Raw genomic sequence first — 22,580 nt, forward strand, 5'->3', positions numbered from 1 at the left:
AGTCCAAAATAAACATTTTTTTTTTCCCGTACCTTATTTTAATTTTCTCAGTATTGTGTTTTTTATTAGAACATAACATTATTTTGACAATTGTATAGAGGTTTTCAAAACCACACTTGAGTATAGATGGGTGAGTACAATACAGGTATCATTATGGCTATTGCAAAGGCTATCGAGACTGCACTTGCGGAAATACGATCAGGAACAGAAGGCCGGACAGTTCTTTTAAACAGATATTGTTTCATCCATTTTATTCTGGATTATATGCAAAATATTTCTTGTAAACAAATGGAAAAAAGTATTGTAAAAAAAAATAAGTTTGTTCGATTTTTAACTTTTGTAAAAAGACAGCTTTTTTTTTTTTTTTTGGTGGCCTTTGGACACGTCATGTATCTTACTGATGATCACATGATATCAGTATAGATACCAGATATACATTTTAATCTTGCACGTGCATTTATCAATACATATGATGGTGTCGGCATCATTTTTACGCAGTACTTTTTGTGAAACATGGCAACAATCTCAATTCATTTTAAGAATTTCACCCAAAATTCAAGCACTTTTCAACCCTTGAAAACAATTAAAATGCTTGAATTTTAAGTACCGTATTTTCCGCACTATAAGGTGCACCTAAAGGCCTTTATTTTTTTCAAAAGCTGACCATGCGCCTTATAATACAGTGCGCCTTATATATGGATCAATATTAAGTCGCAAAGTCTTGCAACTAAGGCAAGCAGCCGCCGACTAGAATTTCCCCCGAAGGCAAAGTAGTCCGCGGTGTATGCTGGGATTTATATACCGGCGTTTTATTTCCTAACCAATGTGTCAATCATCCTTTGAATCAGTCACTATTGGCTAAAGTTATTCGGAGGTAAAGGGGGCGGATCCTTTTTAATCATTTACAGGCTCGCATAGGCTAAAGGGGCAAAACAAAGCCTGCAATTGGCTGAAAAAGATGTGTCAATCATCAGTTGACTCGATCACTATTGGCTAAAGTTATTCGGAGGTAAAGGGGGCGGATCCTTTTTATCATTTACAGGCTCGCATGGGCTAAAGGGGCTAAACAAAGCCTGCAATTGGCCGAAAAAGATGAATTTGAATCACACGTTGGTTGGGTTGCATAGAGAAAACATTTTTTAATATTCTAAGACATTTTTGGCATTTCTTGAATCCCAAGACTTAAACCTTCCAAATGATATTTGGAACGATGCATTTGAGTGATTGGTGACATCGTACAGACACTGTTTCCGTACATGTCTGAGACACGTATTTGCTTCTTTGCAAGCTTTCGAAATGTTAAGGGGGTAATAAGTTTGACTGAACTATCTGACTGTTTTGTCGACGTTTCCATTGTAGAGCCTTATAATCCGGTGCGCCTTATGTAAGGAAAATATAGGACCAAAAACTATTTTTGGGGGGTGCGCACTATAACCCAGTGCGCCTTATAGTGCGGAAAATACGGTACTCGTAAGAACCCTGTAGATATTGGGGGGGTGAGTAGGTATCGTTGTTTGATGTAGTTTCTGGTAACCACGATAACCGAGGGATTACTGTATTAACATTTTTTCCTAAATGTGTTTAATAGTCCACATGTCAGCTTCAACCACAGAAAAGGAACGCATATTGACAACAAAACAGACATTTATGTACCGTCTTCATCAGTCCGGCAGATTAACGGCTCGCTTTCAGGGCCCGGCCCAACGACCGTGAAAGCAGACACAGTGATGCGATACTGGGTCCATTTATCCAAGCGCTGTAGCAGCACCTGCTCATCGGTAGCCGGCACGGTAGCCTCCTCCATTGATTCGGCATCGTCGCCAGTGCCATCAGACTGTTCCACCACTTGGTAGCGCACCCTGTACCCCGCCAGGAGACCGTTTTGGCTCTTTAATGGCGGGGGGTGCCAACTTACCAACACAGTGGTAGAGCTGGTGCTGCTGCATTTAATGTCTTGAGGGGGGGCTGAGGGTTCTGGTGAGGTGGACAGGACAGAAAAGGAAGGAGGAAAGGGAGAGGGCAGATGCCCAGATGGAGGGTCAAGGGGAAGGGTGGGGTTGAAAAATGAAAAACACAAAAGATGGGAGGGATACAAAAAAATGATAAAAAGAAAATATGAAACTTGGGTCATAAAACACGAAGAATAATTTAAACAGAATTGCAGGAACAAATGGGGATGTACAGTTTGGTTTCAAAATAAATTTAGCAGATGTGAAATAAAAAAACAAAAAGGTATGAAGTAATAATGAATAGAAACGCTTGGACTACCTTTTAAAAAAAGCATAGTACAGTAGTATTGCAGGCACACTTTGCCGTTCAAAAAGGTCCACGCATAAACACAGTTAAATGTTTGTTTATTTTTATTTTTTTTATCCCCCATTTACCAGTTTAAAGATGCAAGTTCTTCTTTTACAGTCTTATTAATTGTAACTAGGTAACAATTATTTTAAAAAGGCATGTGAAACTCATGTTTGGCTCAGGGTCACTATCAAGCCGGACCAGTAAAAAAAAAAAGAAAAGAAAAGACTCAAACAAGGTGTGTGAGTTCTTGTTTTTTTCCAGTATTTTGTAGATAAGCTTAGTTAGAGAAGAGCATTTGTGCCATGCTGTGCCGCTCTGAAGCTGAACACAGCCAATTTTTCTCCATCCGATGAAGAATAATATCTACTTTCCTTTACATTTGAAAGACTGGTGCACGCAAAGTTTATTAACAATGTATCTATTTGTCAATGTTAATGGCCACATGTGGAAGCTGACCAGTTTCAACAAGAATACGATGGATAATGTAAGAGGATATTAATTAGTTCAATTAATATAAGTTCTGTATCCATTTAAAGGGAGTGATGTAGCACCATTACTAAGACCTTATTTTCGGTTAAATTTGTGGTTTTTAATTTTGAATTTGTCATTTTGTCACCACAATGCCAGATACTCTGAGGGCATGAGATAAAAAAAATGATCTTTGAGAGCAGGAACGCTTAGTATTGAGGTGCAGAGTGTCTGGCAAATTCATAATAGCAATATAAACTTTTCCCGACATAAAAAATGAAGATGAGCCTGATTCCAGGCTGATCTTAAATGGGCCAGTCTCTAAAAATAGTGAAAGTAATCTTTAGCAAGCGTATGCTCGGCCTCACAGTATGCTTTGCAGTGAAAACATAATTTTAAATAGTTTGTATTGATGAATAAATTGTTGTTACATTCTGTGTCTGGCATTGCACCAGCTCTCTCAATGAATTAGAAAACACTGTTCATTTTTACATTAAAAAAAGGAATAAAGTCAACAAATGGAATTTAGACAGCAGAATTAAAGTATTTCCTCACACACACACTGAGTAAGCTAAATGGAATAAATCAAGAAAGGAAGGTGTTCTGGGAGATGAATTGTTTTGCAGCCCATGGCAATCAACATCAACACGACAGTTAAATCAAAAGCTGGAAGAACATGGGACAAACAAATAAATCATGGTAACAACAAAAACAGTCTGCATCATACGTACCTGGTTCCCACTAACACAACATTTTACAGACTTTCTTACCAAAAACCTTGGACTAAAACAAATGCTTTCCTTCCTTCTAAACAGTTGGAAGGGCAAAAATCCAAATATCTTTTGTGCAGAGAAATCAAATACTATATGTTTTGGCCCACTATTGGGGTTCCACAGATTTAGCTTTTTGATTTAGCCAAGGCTGCTTCGTACTCAAGTATGTCTGGGCTGGTTGGTCCACAAGACTGTGAGAGGGGAGGATGTAGGTTTCTATGGGACTTTGGGGGACACTGCACAAACACTCATTTGTTTTTCTTGTAATGAATCCCATTTCATAGCGTACCAATACAACTGGGTGAGGCTGTATGGTTTTCTAAGATGATGTTGGCACTAACTGTAAATGAGTTGTCTTTATTTAAGGTTAACTGTATTGTAAAAAATGAAATAAATATGTATATATACTATTATCTGATTCACAGCAATCCATTGAGATCAATGTCAAATATTGATTTGCACTAGACCAGTGGTTCTTAACCCTTTTCGAGCTACCGAAACCAATCAGTTTCATATGAGGATTCACCGAAACCTGATTTAGTGGGGGAAAAATAGCATTGTTTTTCTCTCAAAACTGCAACTAATTGAGCCGAGATGTCTTTACCTATGCCCCGTATTTTGTCAGTGACTGTCATTTTAAGGCGGAATTTGAGATAATTCAACTCCAGCCGCTGTTTCGAATATCAGATTTGCAGTCTTTAACACAGATGGCTTTACAAATGTTTCGATATAGTGTAGCTTGCCTTGCTTTGCGATAATTTACACCACTTAATATGAGTCAGTGAGGATTAGTTTGTTCATAGATACAAATCCAAGAGCTGGCAGAGTGGCCTTATCACCAAATTCGGCTCACATTCACCTTGAATTCAGCGAGCATCATTTTCTTATATTCTCCATCTCAACACAGCTTCTAGAAGTGTTTAGTTTTGCTGGTGTGAGGCTAGAGTTGCTCAAATTATGCAAATAGGATTCTGACTCCCTTCCCGTTCCGTGATACATAAGAATCAAATCGCATATATTCATCTGACCATATTTTATTTTGCCTGATACACTATATATTGAAATATTTACACAAAAAAAGTTACACAACATGCTACTATGAGATTCACATGTTGGATCAACCCTGAGTGGTAAATATTGTGCACAGCACTGGTTGGCCAAGCAATATCACTTATTCATCTGAAGCCAGTGATGGCCAAGTGGGGCATCTCATTGTGTATAGACAGTCGGTGTGTCTTGACTTGAAAGAGGCTCCACCATTCTGTTGAGACTAAATCACCTGAGACTGACTCGCTGAACCCAGGTTAAGAACCACTATACAGGACTGACAGTAAACAAGGTAATTATTGCAAAATACCAGAGAATTCTGGAAATCAGAGAAAACCCTGTGCTTGACAACAAATAGGTCAAGACCTCCCGATCCTTCCTCTGTGTCCAATAGGCTTATTTCCGTTCGGTTTTACTGGGTTTGGAGCCGTTCAGCTTATTCCCACCACTTTTGTTGCATTTGCAAAACTCTCCCACGTCAACAATGACCGCTCAGTCCTCAGTCTTTGTGATGTAGTAAAGAGGCTGCGAATGTGACAGAGCACGGGGCTATCGCTGCTCGCAGGCTGCCTCCGGATGGACGGCAGTTTAAGACCGGCTGTGCCGGAGCTTTAATAAAGTGCATTACCCGTGAACAAGACCGGCCTTGGGATTATGGCTTCTAGAACTATGCCAAAACCTAATGCTTCACTTGAGGGTCTGATATTAGAGTTTAAAAATACTTGATTACAAAATAAACAAAAGTAGGTCAACAATAGACTGATCAGTACTTGGATCAAATTGATTCTTTTTTTCTAGGTTTTTGCAAAATGACCCAATTGTTTGGGGGGAATGAGGGTGTGGGGGATTTTTTAAGGGGTATTGTTCTATTTTCTTTATTACTTATCCATTATCCGTTATCGGTCAGTTCATAATACGCTACAAAGCCAAGGTGCCGGGACGCTTACTCTCAGCCAAAAGGCCGAGCTAAGGTCCTAGCCTCAAAGCTTTGCTGCGATCATTGCGAATGCACCGCTCCCGGAAGTACTGCGGTTTGGGTGATGGGACTCCCATTTGAAAAAGGGCACTAATTTGCATAATTCCTTTGTATTTAAAAACAATCCTGATTGTTTTGATTCCAACATTTTTTTTCTGTATCAAATGTTTTGGGGTAGTTTTGTATAATATGACCCGATTTCCTGGATTATTTAAAAAGGAAAGACATGTGTGGGGGGTTACAGTTGCATCAAACAAATTGACCTTACTGGGGAGGGGCTATTGCATATAATACAACTGCATAGTCTTTTGAGTAAGATCTATACAATAGGACCCTGTTTCTTGGGTTATTTTTAACTAAACAAACAAATTTCATTTGGGTTGGTTACAATAAAATGATCCAATTTATTTGTGTGTCTTATTTTAAACAAATGGACCAGTTTCTGTGTTTCGTAAAAAAATTATGCAAACCGACCACAGAATTTACGTCAAATTAAACTACGTTTTGGATCAGTTAATACCAATATGGTCCAATAGGATTCCGTTTTGACAGAACTGTTTTTAGAGTGCAGGGAACCAAAAAAAATAAAAAAAGATCTTGGGATACGAATGCAATTTTAGTCATCTGCAATCATGCAGTAGCAGTTCCATAGTATTGACACATTTGGAGGCAGTAATTTACTTCTCACATTAACAAATAAGGTTGTTGTTTCTACCTCATAACGTAGCTATTGTATGTTTTGAGCTCAGAAAATCTATTCCTAATTTGGAATCAAATGAAATTGGATTCAAAAAACCCAAGGGACTCACAGAGTTTGAATTCCATCACTAACTAGCCACCAGAAAATACTTGATATCAGCTCAATTCAAAATTGAGTTGGCCCAGTCCAGGTAGGGGCCAAAAATGTCTTTCTTTGCTCTACTTTGCTCGGGATTGGACACACCACAAATAATCGAAGGTATTTGCAATCAGCGAAAAAGCTCATCTCACAGCCTGCAGGGGAAATGTGTTTGCATCAGGAGTTTCAATCAGCAGAACAGTCACATTTGGGGATCATTATAAAATTAATCTTCCTTGATTCAAAATGTCCACTCTGCATTCAAAACAAATGCTCCAATACAGCTAAAAACCTCCCATAATTACAGTAAGTGGAAAGGCTAAACGGCTTGTTTCGCTAAATATGGCGGATTCTAAATCTGCCGCTTTAATTTGAGCGACAGAGCTCGACTGGCTTCTGGCAGTCCTGAGGTATAATCTAAAACGAATAAAGCCCAACAATCCAAGGGGATGGGTCAGAGCTCATAGCAAAGCATGAAATTAATTCAGAAGCTATGAAATGGGATTCCTATCTGTGACTTTGTGGCCCTGCAGTCCGCTACTACCTACTCCCAGGATCCTACTCATGCCCTATTACCATGTCTTAAAAAAAATGGGTTGAGCACGAGAGACGCCTGGGGGCCTGCCCGCTTCTCAAATTGTGGACCTGATCCAGCCTCGTCTGAACAGTCTTGAAATAAATACATTGAGGGTGACTCTGGATTGACGATGACAAATTAACCCAGAAGGCCTTTCTGCTTACGAATGAGGGCCACTATTGTCGGATACTTTATTTGTCGGAAAAAAAGAGACCATTTAAATACAAATTTAGTACAACAATTTGCATATCTACAAACTCGACACAGTGGTCCCCATGACAATAGCCTTACAGAATTAATAACTGTTTTCAATGGTCCGTCTTTGGTTTTACTCAGTGGTGAAGGATTTCAGTCAGCCTAGGAAAACAGGACCTATTTGTTACGTTATTAATTTTAAACATGACATTTTAGGCAATCCAGTTTGCAATGATTTCAGCAAACTACCATTTCCCATATGAGGAAATTACTGCTAAAACACAGCATACAGTAGCTTTAAAACCAAATCAACAAAATGTTTTTTTTTTCAGAATGGCAGACTGAATCCCTCCAACCATAAAGCCACTTACCTTTAAGCTTCTGAAAGATTTTATGTGTTGTCCCTTATACTTTTCTCAGTTTTAGACTGTGATTGTTCTGACCTACACAATAAGATCCCAACAGGAATCCCTTTGAGAGCTGAGTGTTGGCTCCCTTATTCACCCCTTTCAACAATATTTCCTGAGAGAGTTCACGTGCAAGAGGCAGAACCACATAAGTAGAATAGATGGGAAAGGTAGAGAGGAAAACTGAGACAAATTGGAACTCGAGACTTCAAATATGGAGCTGCAATTCCATGATCAGTGTGGTTACCCTTTCTATTCACTGTAATCTAAAGTTTTCAGCTTGTTAATTTCATATGGGAAACTACACTAACAGTCGGGTGAAGTAGTCTTGATCAAAAGAACAACAAAAATCATAAACAGCAGCAAGCTACAGTTTGACTCAACGTCAAACAAATATCCATTTCAATAACCCACAATGTAAAAGAAAACAACCGAAAAGGCTAACTTAAAAGTTTTGTGAAAGCCAGGATACGAGGATGGGGACATAATGTGAGCAAGGCCATTCCAAGGAGAGCTTGTGTTCCTTTGCACAGTGGAACAAGTGGAAAAGACAGGCAGGTGGGGGAGCAGAATATGGAGTGTGCATCCAGTCAAAAGTGGTTACGGTTTATCTTTCAAGAAAAGAAAAAAAAGACCCGCTAAGGAAAGACACAGTGATTGGTGAAGATGGACAAAGACACCTAAAACATCAACACCAACAACATCAAGTGGAAGACGAAGCTGGAAAAATATAAAGTATATTTTTTCCATGCCTGCACCCATCAACAATGCAATGTAATATTCAGAAGTGAGTGTTGCATGCAACCGGAGCTCTCCATCGGTGAAGCTGCACTGTGTAGCTCTGCTGCTCAGAACTGAATCCAAAACAAACCAAAACAACAATGAAGTGGTTTTGTCAAAGTCCTGGTGCCCGGATTTTGAAGTGTGGGGCAGCCAACAAGTGTCACTGGTAGAAACAGAAAATGTGTTAAAGGATGTCTGCTCCTACACCACGGCTCTCCTATGAACCAGAGCGTAGGTTTTCAAAGGGCATCCTATCATCCTTTTCAGTGAGATATTTTACCGTTACTACAATTTGTTTTACAAACTAATCAATCTTAACATCTTATTAAATATTTAATGACCCTATACATTGTTCAACAATAGAAAATTGGGATTTAACGTCTATAGCAATGGCATTGAATCTGTGTGTTCATATAGGGTAGCTTTGCAAATGTTACGAACTGAATAGTCTACATAAGAGCCTATTTAATGAATTTTACATTAACAAAGACAGCATAGGGATAATTCACATGACCAATTTGATTTGTAGTACATATGTAAACGAAAAAAGAAACACATAACAAATAAATGGAAAAACATAAAGGATATAGGCCTTTGTTGGTAATAATGAAATACAAGTTGTCTATAATTACACATGCCTTTGGATTTAGGTTTGTGTTCTGATTAAGAAATGAAAAAAATGGAAGGCATATATTAATTTTATTCTTTCTCTCTGATAACATTAATTCGCTATCATCGCCCAGTTCATAAAAGAACCTTGGTGAATTCAGAGCAGAGTTAACATTTTTTGTGTCTTAGTAGTGTGGATAAAGTGCACTTGCTCATTTTGAAAGAAAATAAAGACGAAGAAACTCGGAGCAGAACTGGGTTAGGTCAGTTCACATTAAATCTCAGTAGAGTGGTTTGTAACCACACCCATACTACCCAATCAGGGAAGATGGACTAAAACACTTCGCCTAGCGACTAAATTCAAGCAAATCACAACATTTTCGACACAGCTCTTTTTGAATCCTGATAAGTGTAAGGATAAGTGTAAGGAGGAAAACATTCAAAGTTGATGCAAATCCCACATCACAAAAACAAACATTTCAAGAGCCTAGTGGATGTTTCCTTTTTGTGTAAAGCAAATATTTGGTTAAGCAGGCACAATTAAATAGAAAGAATGAGAAATTGCTACATACTGGCTTGCAAAGTCTTCTGTGACATGTCGTTGGTGAATGCGCCGATGCCTTTGTTCGAAATAGCGGCCAGGGAAAAATGATATTCAATGTTTGGACGCAGGCCTTCCACGACATAGGAAGATGTAGGTCCAAATGTTTTCTTGATCTAGGATCATTAAGACATATTCATCATAATTCCCATCAGGGATGGACTGAGTGTCTGCAACACTGAAATGCTTACCTGAGAGCCAAAACTCCCCTCAGTGTAGCGGAGTTCATAACTGATAATGCCTTCTTTGTCAAAAGCTGGTTCCCAGGTCAGTTCAATGCTGGTATCAGATACATCTCCAACCTTAAATTTGGATGGCTGGCCAGGAACTGAAATAAACAGAAACTAGGCATTACATAACTCTCGATATTAGGATTCACGTTCATGGTATAACATGTTGTTTTTCTAAAGCATGGTTTTGATAATCACTACCACCAGCTGTCGCCCCTTTCATTGAATTGCTCCCATTACCTTTTCATTCTCCAAGGTAAGCAGAGGAAAGGTGAGCAGTTACCCACAGCGGAGGAAGTGGGAGGGGACAAGACGTGAGACAACAAACAAGCATAGCTGTCTTTTGATTTGTTAATTCATAAGGTGACCCGCCAGAGAAGGTGTGTTGGGTTTAGATTTTGATGGGGTTGGCTAGTTTATCCAGCCAATGAAGTGCTGCCACAATATACACATTCTTCTGTACCGGTGTATTTATATATGAGGCAGAGTACAGTGATAAAGAGAAAAAGTTTCTTACCTCCTTGAAGAACTTTGACATGGATTGGCTCAGAGAAGGGTCCATCCCCCACTGAGGTAAAGGCTAGGACTTTGATAGTGTAGGTCTCCTGGGGAACTAGGCTCTGAATAGTAGTTATTATGCTGTCCTGAACATTATGAATCTGCCAGAGGCTCATGGGCTGGGAGTCATCCATTGTGTAATAAACTCGATAGCCTTTAATCTGTCCGTTTGGTTCTTCCGGGTCTTCCCAGCGTACCATCATTGTATTCTGGGATATAATTTGGGCCTGAATGTTACGGGGTGGACTGGCAGGGGCTTGTTCACCAGTTCTAGTTTCCACCGGTTCACTGGGAGGGCCCTGGCCAATGGTGTTGACGGCAGAGACCCTGATTTCATACTCCGTGTTGGGGTAGAGGCCGCCGATGCTGTAACGTGTGGTGGTGATGTCATCCACTGTCTCATACTTGCTTTCTGGGGATTTTGCACGATACTGGATGATGTAGTAGGTTACTGGGTCAGGGTTACCAGAGTCCCAAGTGATAGTGACACTAGTGGCAGTGGTTTCAGTAACCACAGGAGTACCAGGCGGCTTCGGAAGAGCTGATTTGATAACATAGAGAAGGTTGTAATTAATTATTGACAACTTTGCTCGGAAAGTTGTTAAATATTAAGAGAGGAGGACTTAGCGGAATTTGCCAATATACATAGTCTATAATGGATGAATACACATTGTTCATGAAACTCTAACATTGCCTTCTCTACTAGTGTCATCATATCTTACATTTGACGGTGATCTGCGCCACTGCTTCAATGATGCCAAGGCTGCTCATGGCTACACAGGTGTAGTTGGCCGACTCACGAACACTGCTCAGTTCAAGAACATTTCTACCCACAGGCATCTCATCTTCTGGCGTCAAGTCCTCCGAATTTAACATCCACTTGACGTAAGGCATGGGGGACCCCACCGCCACACATGTTATGTTCACGCTCCCGCCAGGCATAATTTCTTGACTTGTTGGCGGAATGGAGAAGCGAGGAGGCACCCGCCGGACTGGGAAAAGGCATGAAGAAGGGAGAGGATGACAAAGAGGGCGAAGAGAGTCAAAGAGGAAAGAGAAGTAACAACATTGATTGCTGACAATGGACCCTTCTCGTTGAGATGTTCAACACACTCAAAAAATAAAAAAATAAAAAATAAATAAATATATATAAAAAAAAAAACATTAACATTGTATGGGAACAAAACACAAACTGAAAGGACTTTTTAAAAATTCAAAAATAAGAAGGAACTAAACTAACAGAATTGCTTCAACAACAATATAGATTAACAAGAAAGCAACGATTCATAGCAACAAGGTTCCATTGACCAATTTTGACCCATCACAGCACAATTAGAGACACAAAAATCTATTATGAGTTTCTCATCTTTGGATTTGATCTGATGTATGTAACCAACTATAGAATGATCTTAAACAGTCTAACAAAATAGAATGACCAAACTTGTGACAGTACTATCGATAAGGCCAACATAGCAACCCGGTACTTCCTATCCACTTAGGCACCCTGCCGCAGAGGAAGTCAGCCATTAGAAAGCTTCTCCCCTAGCACAGGAAGTGTCGGGTTACTGGGGTCTTAGGCATCTATGTACATTCTAGCACTGATTGTGTATCGTCACCTATGTCTGTCTACAAACCTTAAAGATGAGAAACTTTAATCAGATTTTTGTGGTTTAGGGTAGATCCACTGGACAGAGCCTTATTAAGATCTGACACGGTTCCATTGATAGATGCAGCTATCAGTTTCACAGACAGCATGCATAAATAGTTTGAGGTAAATTAAGGGTAAATGATAACAAAATCAGATATAAAAATTGAGATAAAATGCATTGAGGAATATAACTGAAGGGTCGCTGGCATGCCCAGACAAAAGACGATTGGAGAGCGAGGAAGAGAGACAAGATTGAGGATAGAGCATTTAGAGAAGTGGAGAAAACGGAAGGGAACAGAGGACCAAATAGTTAACAAAGGAAGATAAAAGACTGGGGAAGTTTGGAGAGGACAAGGAGGGCGGGACGGGGGAATAACCCACTTCAATAGAATGTACAGGCATATTTTCTTTTTTGTTCATCGGCTTATGTGACAGGATGTGATGTTGGCACATTGTCACATCACAGTCCCAAGTAACAAAGCATGTGCCTACAAGTACAAATAAAACAACTACAGTTATCGTGGCAAGAAATTCTACTTTCACAGTGTTGGAGTCAAGAAACACAACTGGATCCACAAGGGAGTAGAAATCCAGAGAAGGGAGGAAAGTTGAGATAGGAGAGTAGTTCATGAAAAAGGGCAGAATGGCAACCAAGACATTGAATCTTGGGAACATTGATGAGGATGTCTTATAATAGAGGACGACACACAAAGCACTGTGGAGGTGTAGATAGTATACTATGCATATCATGTGCATGAAAGGCATCCCAAAAAACACTTGACAGATAATAAAAAACAAAATACAAGAATTAAATATTTACAAAAGCACACATAGCTTATACTTTAGAAGTAGGGTTGTGCTGACATAATTACCTTGACTATCGTTGACATATTGCTCTACAAAAGCTCCAAGCAAGTAAGTACATTCCTAAAATATTTGAACACATGGAAGGATTATCTTTGCACATGCCAGGTGGTTCAGCAGCTCATTCTGCTTAGCCAGATTGAGTTCATTTTTGGTGCGTCACTCATTTAATATTTTAAGAGGATATGAGCTGAAAGCTAACTAATTTAGGCCTCAAAGTGAAACGAACCCTGCAACTATCACAGTATTTTACGTCAACATGTTTTTTGGGATGCAAAGAAGTTTGAAAAGTGTGGAGAGGGTTTTTTTTTTAATAAATGTTTAAGTAAAAAACAAAAAGAGGAACCAAAGTCAATGGGAGAAAAGACAGGACGAGTGACAAAGCGGAAGAGAACAACAAACTAGAGCAGCAAGACAGCACACAAGTAGGAGTTTAGAAGCAGACAGACTGGTGGACATCCAGACTGTACAGTAAGCACAGGGCTTGTGAAGGATCAGAGAAAGGGTAGGGGGGAGGAGCAGGAAGATAGAAAAGGAGACTGTGATTTCAAACCAAAGCAAAACACAGACCATGGCTTAAAAGGGGTTTGAAGGTCTCACACACTGGGGCTTCAAAGCAAGAGTTAACTACACAAGGGCATAGCACCTAGACGAGCAAAAGTATCTCGGGATCTGCCAGACTGATTCCCGAATGGAGATAGAGACTAAATGGCCATTTAATGATTTATTTGATCAAACATGGTGTTAAAGGTTAATAAATACATGGTTAAGAACATTAAGTTTGTAACTTAAATATTGGCATTACTGCCATTTTGGACTTGTGTTTTAATAACTACCACATCAATCAGGCCTTAGTGAAAAACAGTTTACTGACTCAAGTTTTACTATGCATAAAAAACAGCTTAATTTTTTTAAAGGGTTGTAAAATTACATTAAAAAGACCCAATATCTTCCGAAAGAAGGTGTTTTACCTAAACTAAACTAAGCAATGGGAAATAATCACCTTTATTGTAGGCTAGTCCAAATCAATTAATGAAAATCAGGCAATTCGATGAAATGAACATTGTTATTTTGAAATTGATTAATACGTCTGTCTTAAAAACAAAAGTGAAAGGGCAGCCCATTCACACAGGCATGCAAGGGTGTGGCTAGAGTGACATACAGGTGTGTCCCTACCCATTTGGGCTAACACCCAAAAACTACTACCATCCAAAAATTTCAAGCCAAGCCCTTTTGAGCATGCCATCACTACCCAAATACACAACTTTTTCAGACAAACTGACACATAATGGGTGACAAATTAAAAATAACAAATCCACAATAAGAACTAAGTGTGCACAGTTAGACTGTACTGATATGCAATTGTGCCTAACGTTTTTTCTTATTATTTTTTCCTTTGCATTTTTTAAAATATTTTCTCACCAATTCTCTTAACAGAATAGGACAAAAGGCCAGTACAGGCAAAATGTGTCTGATTGTGTGCTTCTCTCCCAGGGGCTCAGGTCAGTCAAATGGACTGGGAGCTGCTAGGTGAATGAGGCTGTCTCTAAATGATCTAAACTACATTGCCTACGAATCAACAGTGGAGAAATAATCATCACCTGCCATGAAAAAGGACGGGTTTTCACCTGAGTTTGAAAGTAAACTCTGATAACTGGACTTGTCCTTTCTTATTTGAAATTCATATATCAGAGATATTTCTTGGGGTTCAATAGCACATTAATTAAAAGACCCAACATAGTGCACAGAATGCACTATATGTTGCTGTGTTACCTTAGCAGACAACTAAAACACATAATAAAAAACACGGCATTTCTGTCTGACGACTTAACATAAAAGTTGGACATGTTGAATTCGGGCATTACATGTAAATGAACGCCAGGGGAATTTGGTGATTAGGTTCATTTAAACAGAAATTAAACAATAATTATCTGTTAAAACCATAAACAGAAAACACCAAAGAAACATGTCGACAATTTATAATCTTAAAAAAGAAGAAAAAGAGATAGGGAATTGTTTAATGATACGCCATGGCACAAAATGGTGATATGTTCTTCAACTGTTCACAAAGTAGGGAATGTCATCTAGCAGCGGGAACTGTGAGGTCGGTTTGTGTGTGCACTTAAAATGTATAAAGAGCTTAATTTTAAACACACAATGCTGGTGCCGATTATCAAACAGACTTAACAAAATTACCGACCCTTTGTCTAAACTGGTTCTTGAAAGTCTCATATGATATCGTTCTAGGCCAATTCTGGCTCCAAAATAAAAGACAACTGAAATAATGAAAACGTTGTATAATCATGACTGAAAAAATGAATATGGATAGTTACGACTAAATAAGCTCCTCGATTGTGGTATTTAAAGTTATAGGTTGCTGTTTTGTGCATGGGATTTGAGTGTTGACTAAAGTTAAAACTGATTACAATTATATTTTAGTTTGTGAGCATGCTACAAAGGGGGTTATTTTATTTACTCCGAAATGTTTTTGATAAATGTGTTACCATTGGACGAGTGCAAAGGAAATTTCACGGGAGCCCAGTTCCTTATTTGGATTCACTGTTGTTCATTGTATTCACTATTGCATAATTGCCGCTATCGGCCAATCGTGTTGCTGTTCTTTTTCAACCACACAAAGCAGATCTGTTTCTTTGTAACCTTGAATATTTAATAAAGCGGGGGCTTAGAGGAAAGCTTGAGGAAGGGATGGAATTTTTCTAATATGAAACCATTACTTCCGGTCCCCCTTGCAAGTTCAAAATCCATTGATGTCTTCTCACCATTTTTGATGAATGTTTATTAAGTGAAGTGTAACTTTCAAAATTTGCCAAAATGGTAACCGTCACTGCTAAAATGTAGATATTATTAATAGGCAATATTGCCAAACCCTAAGATATATATTTCTCTTAAACAGAGATGAGCACAGGACTTTTTTTTTCAATTCCAATTCTTTGCACGTGGCTACATTTGTGCTTTTTCTGCAACTGAGCCATGCAAACGCTGTGTCTTGGAACATTGGGGCTACACTTTCCTTTCTATGCTGAAGCACAAGGCAATAGAGCAAAAAAAATATCAGCTCGGTATAGACAGGCGTCTCATTCACAGAGCCCAGCCGGCCCATTTGCAACTTGCAAGGAAAACAAAATAAACACAGCACTTTCTTTGGATAGACTACCTTGTTTCAAGCCCCAATGTGGAGAGAAAGACATAAAAGACTTACAGTGAACGAGGTGAAAAGCAGTCGAGAGAGAACGCCAGAGTACTCCACTAATTTTAAGAGTGGGTGGTGTTGTGGAGGGAATAGTGCCCCGAAAAACATAAATACAAGAAAACAAATAATAAAAAAACAGAGGTGGACATTATTGGCCATTTGGATTGGGCGCTTTTTGCAGCCCTGAAATGAAGGGGGGAAGCCAGAATAATGTGCAGCCTTTCGTGTCACCTTGAAGCTGAGATTACACCCTCTTGCTGCCTGAGGACGCAAGCGTCAGTCACATGGAGATCCTTTGTTACACTTTCCGCTTGCCGTCTAGCGCATTTACATTAGAGAGCTGCGGGGGTCAGTCTGTATTAATGGCTTGGCTGGGCTGATGCTCAAGAGGGGCCACGGGAAGCTCATCAAAACGAAAACGTTTACCCAAAAAACAGTGCTGGGAATCATTGCAGGGGTGTGAAGGAGGCTCGTACTTGACCAGGTTTCTATATGTCAGCAGTCGTAATAATAGATGGTTATCCCTTCGTGGGGGCACCGTCATTCAGGTCAGCATATCCATACAGTCTTTGTTGAGGGGCATTGACTAAAAAAAACGTTTTATTTTTGCTCAATTGGCCATGGAGGATATAAGGTGTAATCTAGCTTTCTTTCCCAACTTCACACACAGATACGCACATCGCTAGACGTGCAAGCACATCGAGAACCAAACGAGTGTTGTTGGAGGGCAAACATGCACATGCGTTTAAAAACAGCGCAGTGTTTCTGCATCAGATTGATAGGTTTGACTTCACTAGTTTTTCATTAGCTTCCATTTTTGGAGTGGGATTCTGGCAGTGATAATTCATCTCCTGGTGACTTTTCAATGATTTGTTTGAGAAAAAAAAAGCTTTAATTGAAATTTTGAGAGAAGCCACATCCAATTACAATTTTTGACTCCCTGAATCTGACTACAGGCCTGATTTACTTTGAATCGTATTATGCAAACAATATGCAAAATGAGATGGCAAAACTCAAACCAATCATAATGATTAAATTTTTTTGGGAAATGTGGAAGTAAACAGAAATGATTTCATTATATTTTGTGCTTCTATGAGCCCTTACCTATTTAAACACAGCATTTTGTCTTTATAGAATAAGAGTCACAAAGCTTAAGCTTAAGCTTATAACCGATCAGAAAGAAGGTAAACCATAATTATTTGTCTGAGCGTTTGTGATGTCTACTTCACTCATCATTATTCCCTGAAATTGGTATAAGCAGTGATTTTACGTATTTGTTACTTTTGTACAAATATTTGAATCAAATGTAATGTTTTGACAAGGGGAGGCACATACATTAAAGTATATGTTCATCCTGACATTCTTTTTAACTTATTCTTCTCCTTTAAGTCTTTTGCATCTGTTCATCCTCGAGTCCCATGTTTAATCTTGTAATTATTGCTCACTAAGTTGTTATGAATGACAATAAAGACAATTCTAATTCTAATTCAATTTTATTTTTTCAGGAAATCTTCCTGGCTGACTGATGTTTTAAATATTGCGTTAGGCTGCTACAAAAAAAAAAAACACCCATCAAACAGCTAAGGCAAAGTAAGTAGGGGGGCAACCTTTGGTCAACATATTTGTTAAATAGAAAGTATTGTAAAAAGGTTATTTTTGAACCTAGCAATTATTTGTTTAACATTTAAACTGATCTAAGTGTTGGCTTGGAGCCATATATTTACTTAACTGCATTAACACTTTCAGTTCACTTTGAATATTACATTTTCTTTACCGTACAGCATATGCCTAAAAATAATTCCTCTTAAAAACAAATTTTTAAATGTAAAATGCATATAGACTGCTTACCCCAGAGGTGTCCAAACTATCGCCAAGAGCCCTGTGTGGCCAAGCGATCAAGCATACAGTATACTCAAAATAATAATCTATTATGTATATGTATATATACTGTGGACATTTTCGAAATATGCAAGGAAATATGCAACTCAACCACAGACGATTGAACAGCTTCAACAATTGATACACCAAGGAAAACAGATATTGAATTATGTTTGAAAAAAACGTTTTCTTTCATTTTCTCTTTAGGTGCCAAAGCTGACATTGTAAAACTATCATAAGAATGATTTTAGAATGAATAACTTAAAACAAATTCCTACTGCGGGGGCAGATAATTTCTGTTGGGTTACAGAATTCTATTTTTTGAAACAACCCAAACAAATATGCCTTTTGGAATTTACAGTACCAGCTTTTCAAAAAGCCCTGATGTAAATGCAAGCAATTGTTTGATTTTTGTATTTCATTACTGTAATTTCCGAGCGATAAGCCGCAACTTCTGTCACAATTTCAACCCTGCGGTTGATGCGGAGATGCGGCTAATGTATACTTTTTAAAAAATGTTATTGCTGTTTCAAGGTACTTGCGTTATGAGTGACATTTTCGACTGTGGGTATTTTTAACCAGCCCTTTTCGGGCTGTTTTCTTTTAGTTGCTGCATCCTAGTGACTTTTCCCAGTGTGTTTTTTAGCCAACCCTGTTACGCTGTGTTACTTGTGTTGCTGCTGTATTTTTCTTGCTGTGTTACCTTTGTCTCAATGCCTTTTCCTCATGTGTGCTTGTTATTTAAACTTTGAAAACTCTTTCTTTATAAATATCTCATGTTTCAAAGTAGGCACATGCAGCAGTTGGAACCTGCCCAGTTAGCATGTTTTAGACATGTTTTAAATCATCATTTTCATTGTAAATAACACTACATAAAACTGAATGTACTTAAACAGTCAAGATTGGGAGAGTAACAATTACATTTCTGTCAATTCATGATGACATCTATGTGCCTTCATCACAAAGCCCACTCAGGTCACAATTTTCTCAGTAAAAGATCCGTTTAAACAAGATGACAGAAACACAGGCTGTAAACACACTTTCATTCCGCATTTCCATATGCATTGCAAGAGCAAGAATCGTGCAGCAGAGCAGTGTCATTCGGAGTACGGAACATCGAATCAACAAAACGGAAACAAAAAATGATACATTTTTAAAACAGAAAAATGGGGTTACGAAATATAACTTAAAACAAATTAAAAAGGGACACACGCAATAATCACAAAAACAAAACAAAAACACAGTAACCAAACAAAAACAAATACACTGTTGGTAGAAAAAAACCTTTACAAAAAACAAGGTAAATGTAAAATGGAGAGGAACACACACAACGCATGACAAAAAAAGACAACAAAAAACAAAGACGGCCAAGGGGGTTCTGGACCAGCATGCAAGCGCAGTTACATTCGTCCGTCGTGCGACATGCCGTGTTATTTTTCACATGCTGGGTTTCCATGACAACACATGCCAGAAAAGCCTTTTGGTGCAGAAGCAATACCAGAGGATGCAAAACGAGAAAAGGCCCCACAATGCAAACGAAAAAGTAAATTAACAAAACCCGAACTAGTCAGGTTTCATTTCATCATTTCTTCCTTGGAAATATAGAAGAAAACTTCCTACAAAATATATTTAGCACTTTGGATTCGACTAGATTAACATTTAATCAATTTAGAAAGGAATTGTGCTATGGAATAGGCAAATATAGCAAGATTTTTTTTCAATTGTATTCTCAATTGTGGGTTCGTAAAGTAAAAAAAGAAAAACACACCAACCTTCTCGAAGCTCTGAGGGATGTAAAGGGGTTGATGCAGAACACAATGACATGAGGAGAAGAGAAAAATAGGGGAAACACAGAGAGAGTAAAAAAAGCCACCTCAAGGTGTTTAGCTGCAGCTACATTTCCCTCTGGTGGAAATCGTTTCTCCCGCTAAGTCCCTGCCACCGCAAAAACTCATTTCCAAAGAACACTTGCCTGCCCACCCCCTTGGATAAATGGCAATTTTAAGAAATAAACTAAAACAATCAAGGTCATTCAATCATTGTTGCAGGTGTATAATAACAAGTGGCGAGTCACCACTAGAGCAAAGACTGAATCGAAACCTCATTTTTAAGTAGTAGGGCCACAATGAGTGGCTCTTCTAATTCTGCTTATGTTAGAGAAGGAAGTTAAAAAAAGACAAAAGGAAAAACTAATGAGCAATAGAAAATAAAATAAACATGTTTAGGCTGAAGTTAGAAGCTGCAGTTCAAAACAGATGAACAAATAATAATAGGCAAAATGATTTGCGCCAAAATTTCAAGTTTATATTTATCAAAAATTGAGACAACATTACGCTAGTTTCTGATCAAAACGGATCTGTGCTGCAGCTGCTAATCTCAGGTGCAATTTGTGAACAAAAAACATTGTCAACATCACATATCGAAAATTGATTGACAAAAGTTAACTGAAAACAGACAAAAGGTTGACACATTCAAGTTTTTTTTTTACATAAAACAGAGCGAGGGCGCCTGCAAAATAGGGATATGTTCATTGGAGCACCACACTTATCATTTAAAACAGCTTTATGTTGTTGTCTCATGGTTACAAAATATTCTCAAAACGACAACAGTGTACTAAAGATTACCAAGAAATTTATTGTTTTTTTTTTAATGTTACTATACGTAGGTTGTAAGTAACCTGCATTCTAAAAACACTTAGGAGGACATAGGCCAGATAATGTATCCTTGGATCAACTGATAAAAAGTAAATCATAACATTTGCTGCTGGGTTGTTTTGTACAAAGTCCCTTTTTTGAGATTGTTTTGAACAAATGAACACATGTTGAGGGATTTTCTTAGGAAAAAAAAATACTGTGTCAGGAGTCTTTTAAAGGGACAGCGTGTATTATGTACTGCCTCCTTGAAGTGAAAAACGTAATTCTTACAAAGAAAATATTGGCTTAAATACTAATATGTAATTTAAATTCAAATACAAGTAGGTAGATAACTTAGCATTTATCTTTCATTGCGTGAGCCTTCTCTAGACAAAGCTGACATATCTGTCCGCCATTTGGCCCCTACGGATTGCCCGCCCCCCCAAAAAAAGCTAGCAAAACCTGAGCAAATTAATAGTAAGAAAAACTGTGCTGTTTCGGCATTCATAATCTCTATAGTTTGTATTCTTCCTAATGCATCTTAGCACTTCTTTTCAGTTGCAACACACAATACAGCGGCATCTACTGGTTGAATAATACACACTGTCCCTACACCATGCTGTACTTGCCCAAGACACACCACAGGAAATGGTGCCCCTACGACCCTAGTGGTTAAGAGTACACACCAAAGTATATAAAAACTGAATAGCAATAAAAAAATCCCTTATTTTTGTTTGTATTAAAAACACTATTTTTGGTGTTATTTTAAACGGAATTAAAAGTATTTTCTTTGCACAATTCTGTATAATTTCTGGGGTTATTAAAGATAAATTACCCACATATTGTCATGGTTTTGTACAAAACAACCTGTTTGAGTTATTGAAATTCGACACTGATATGTTCATTCTGTTTTTGATATTGGGCACCTACAAAGGATATTGCATATGATGCCAGTTTGTTGTTTTAACTATCATATCTCACTTGTTCATTTATTGTTTTAAATATTATACACCGTGTACATCATTGTCACTATCAGCTAATGATGTTGCTGTTTTTTGATTTCCACACACTTAAGGGTGGATCTGCTTTACTAACCTAAAATATTTAATTTATTAGAGGGCTCAGGGGAGGGCTTTCAGAATAGGTTGTAATTTCTTATCTGAGGTTAGGATTCTCTCCCCTGTTCTCCTTGCAAGTTCAAAATATACGATATCTTCTCTCCTTATTTGGAGTGTCTGGTAAACTTTAAACGTATCAGACACGTTTATTTTTTCTGAGCTGTTTGACCACTTTTGTATAAAGGCAACCAATTTGGGGGGACAGTTTTGTAGAAAAAGTTAATAAAACATGTTAATATTTGCATGAACGACTCTAGGAGGGGTGCTCCAGCATCAAATACTGAAATGCCAGCTACCTCATTTCAGCAATTTATTTTTCCCATTATGTTGATACAATAAGATAGTAAATCCAAATAACAGCCCTGACCCAATTTATAATGTCAGACTAGTGAATTATTTATTGGGAACAAAGTTATTTGGTACACAGCAGAAGGAACAAACTGAGTAGCACCGATGCATCTTTATTTAATATGTATTATATAAATAAAACATGCTGTAAGTGCATCTGCTTCAATTTATTAAACCTCACTAAACAGCGAGTCATTGTCTATTTGCATTAGTGGTCGAGTGACAGCTTTTGTTGACACCGATTCTTTGCTGACCAAAACAATTACTTGTTCAATGACCCCTTGGTTATATAAAACAGAATTATGGAATTATGCTCCAGAAAAATAACTAAGTGCTGGATAACAGTGGCGCTGTATTAGCGCTCATTTAGGCATACAATTTTGATCGGTAGCGACTAAACCAATTCCTCTGTGCTCACTCAAAATCGAGACTTACCGTTCTGCTCCAGTACCTAGAAAATAACTAAGAACTTTCGGGTGCACAATTATCAAAACAAATTTTAAAAAATGTCTTTCAA

At 38.2% G+C, this 22,580-nt stretch overlaps 1 protein-coding gene across 5 annotated transcripts in view; it reads right to left on the reverse strand.

The window, feature by feature from the left end:
- ptprsa (protein tyrosine phosphatase receptor type Sa) overlaps positions 1 to 22,580 on the reverse strand; it is a 371,836-nt gene that overhangs the window by 102,394 nt on the left and 246,862 nt on the right. For 3 of the 5 annotated variants that reach the window (XM_088349513.1, XM_088349511.1, XM_088349512.1), the window contains 5 exons: positions 11,086 to 11,355; positions 10,323 to 10,904; positions 9,767 to 9,903; positions 9,547 to 9,691; positions 1,654 to 1,974 (listed from right to left, as the gene is read on the reverse strand). In XM_088349513.1, the coding sequence (XP_088205639.1) occupies positions 1,654 to 1,974; positions 9,547 to 9,691; positions 9,767 to 9,903; positions 10,323 to 10,904; positions 11,086 to 11,355 (1,455 nt within the window). Of the gene's footprint in view, positions 1 to 1,653; positions 1,975 to 9,546; positions 9,692 to 9,766; positions 9,904 to 10,322; positions 10,905 to 11,085; positions 11,356 to 19,736; positions 20,202 to 22,580 lie in introns of those variants that run through there. The other 2 variants (XM_088349514.1, XM_088349515.1) reach the window with 2 other exon arrangements.

Source organism: Urocampus carinirostris, chromosome 12 (assembly GCF_059441175.1).
Source record: "Urocampus carinirostris isolate Australia breed hairy pipefish chromosome 12, RoL_Ucar_1.0, whole genome shotgun sequence".
In the NCBI taxonomy this organism is placed as follows: domain Eukaryota; kingdom Metazoa; phylum Chordata; class Actinopteri; order Syngnathiformes; family Syngnathidae; genus Urocampus; species Urocampus carinirostris.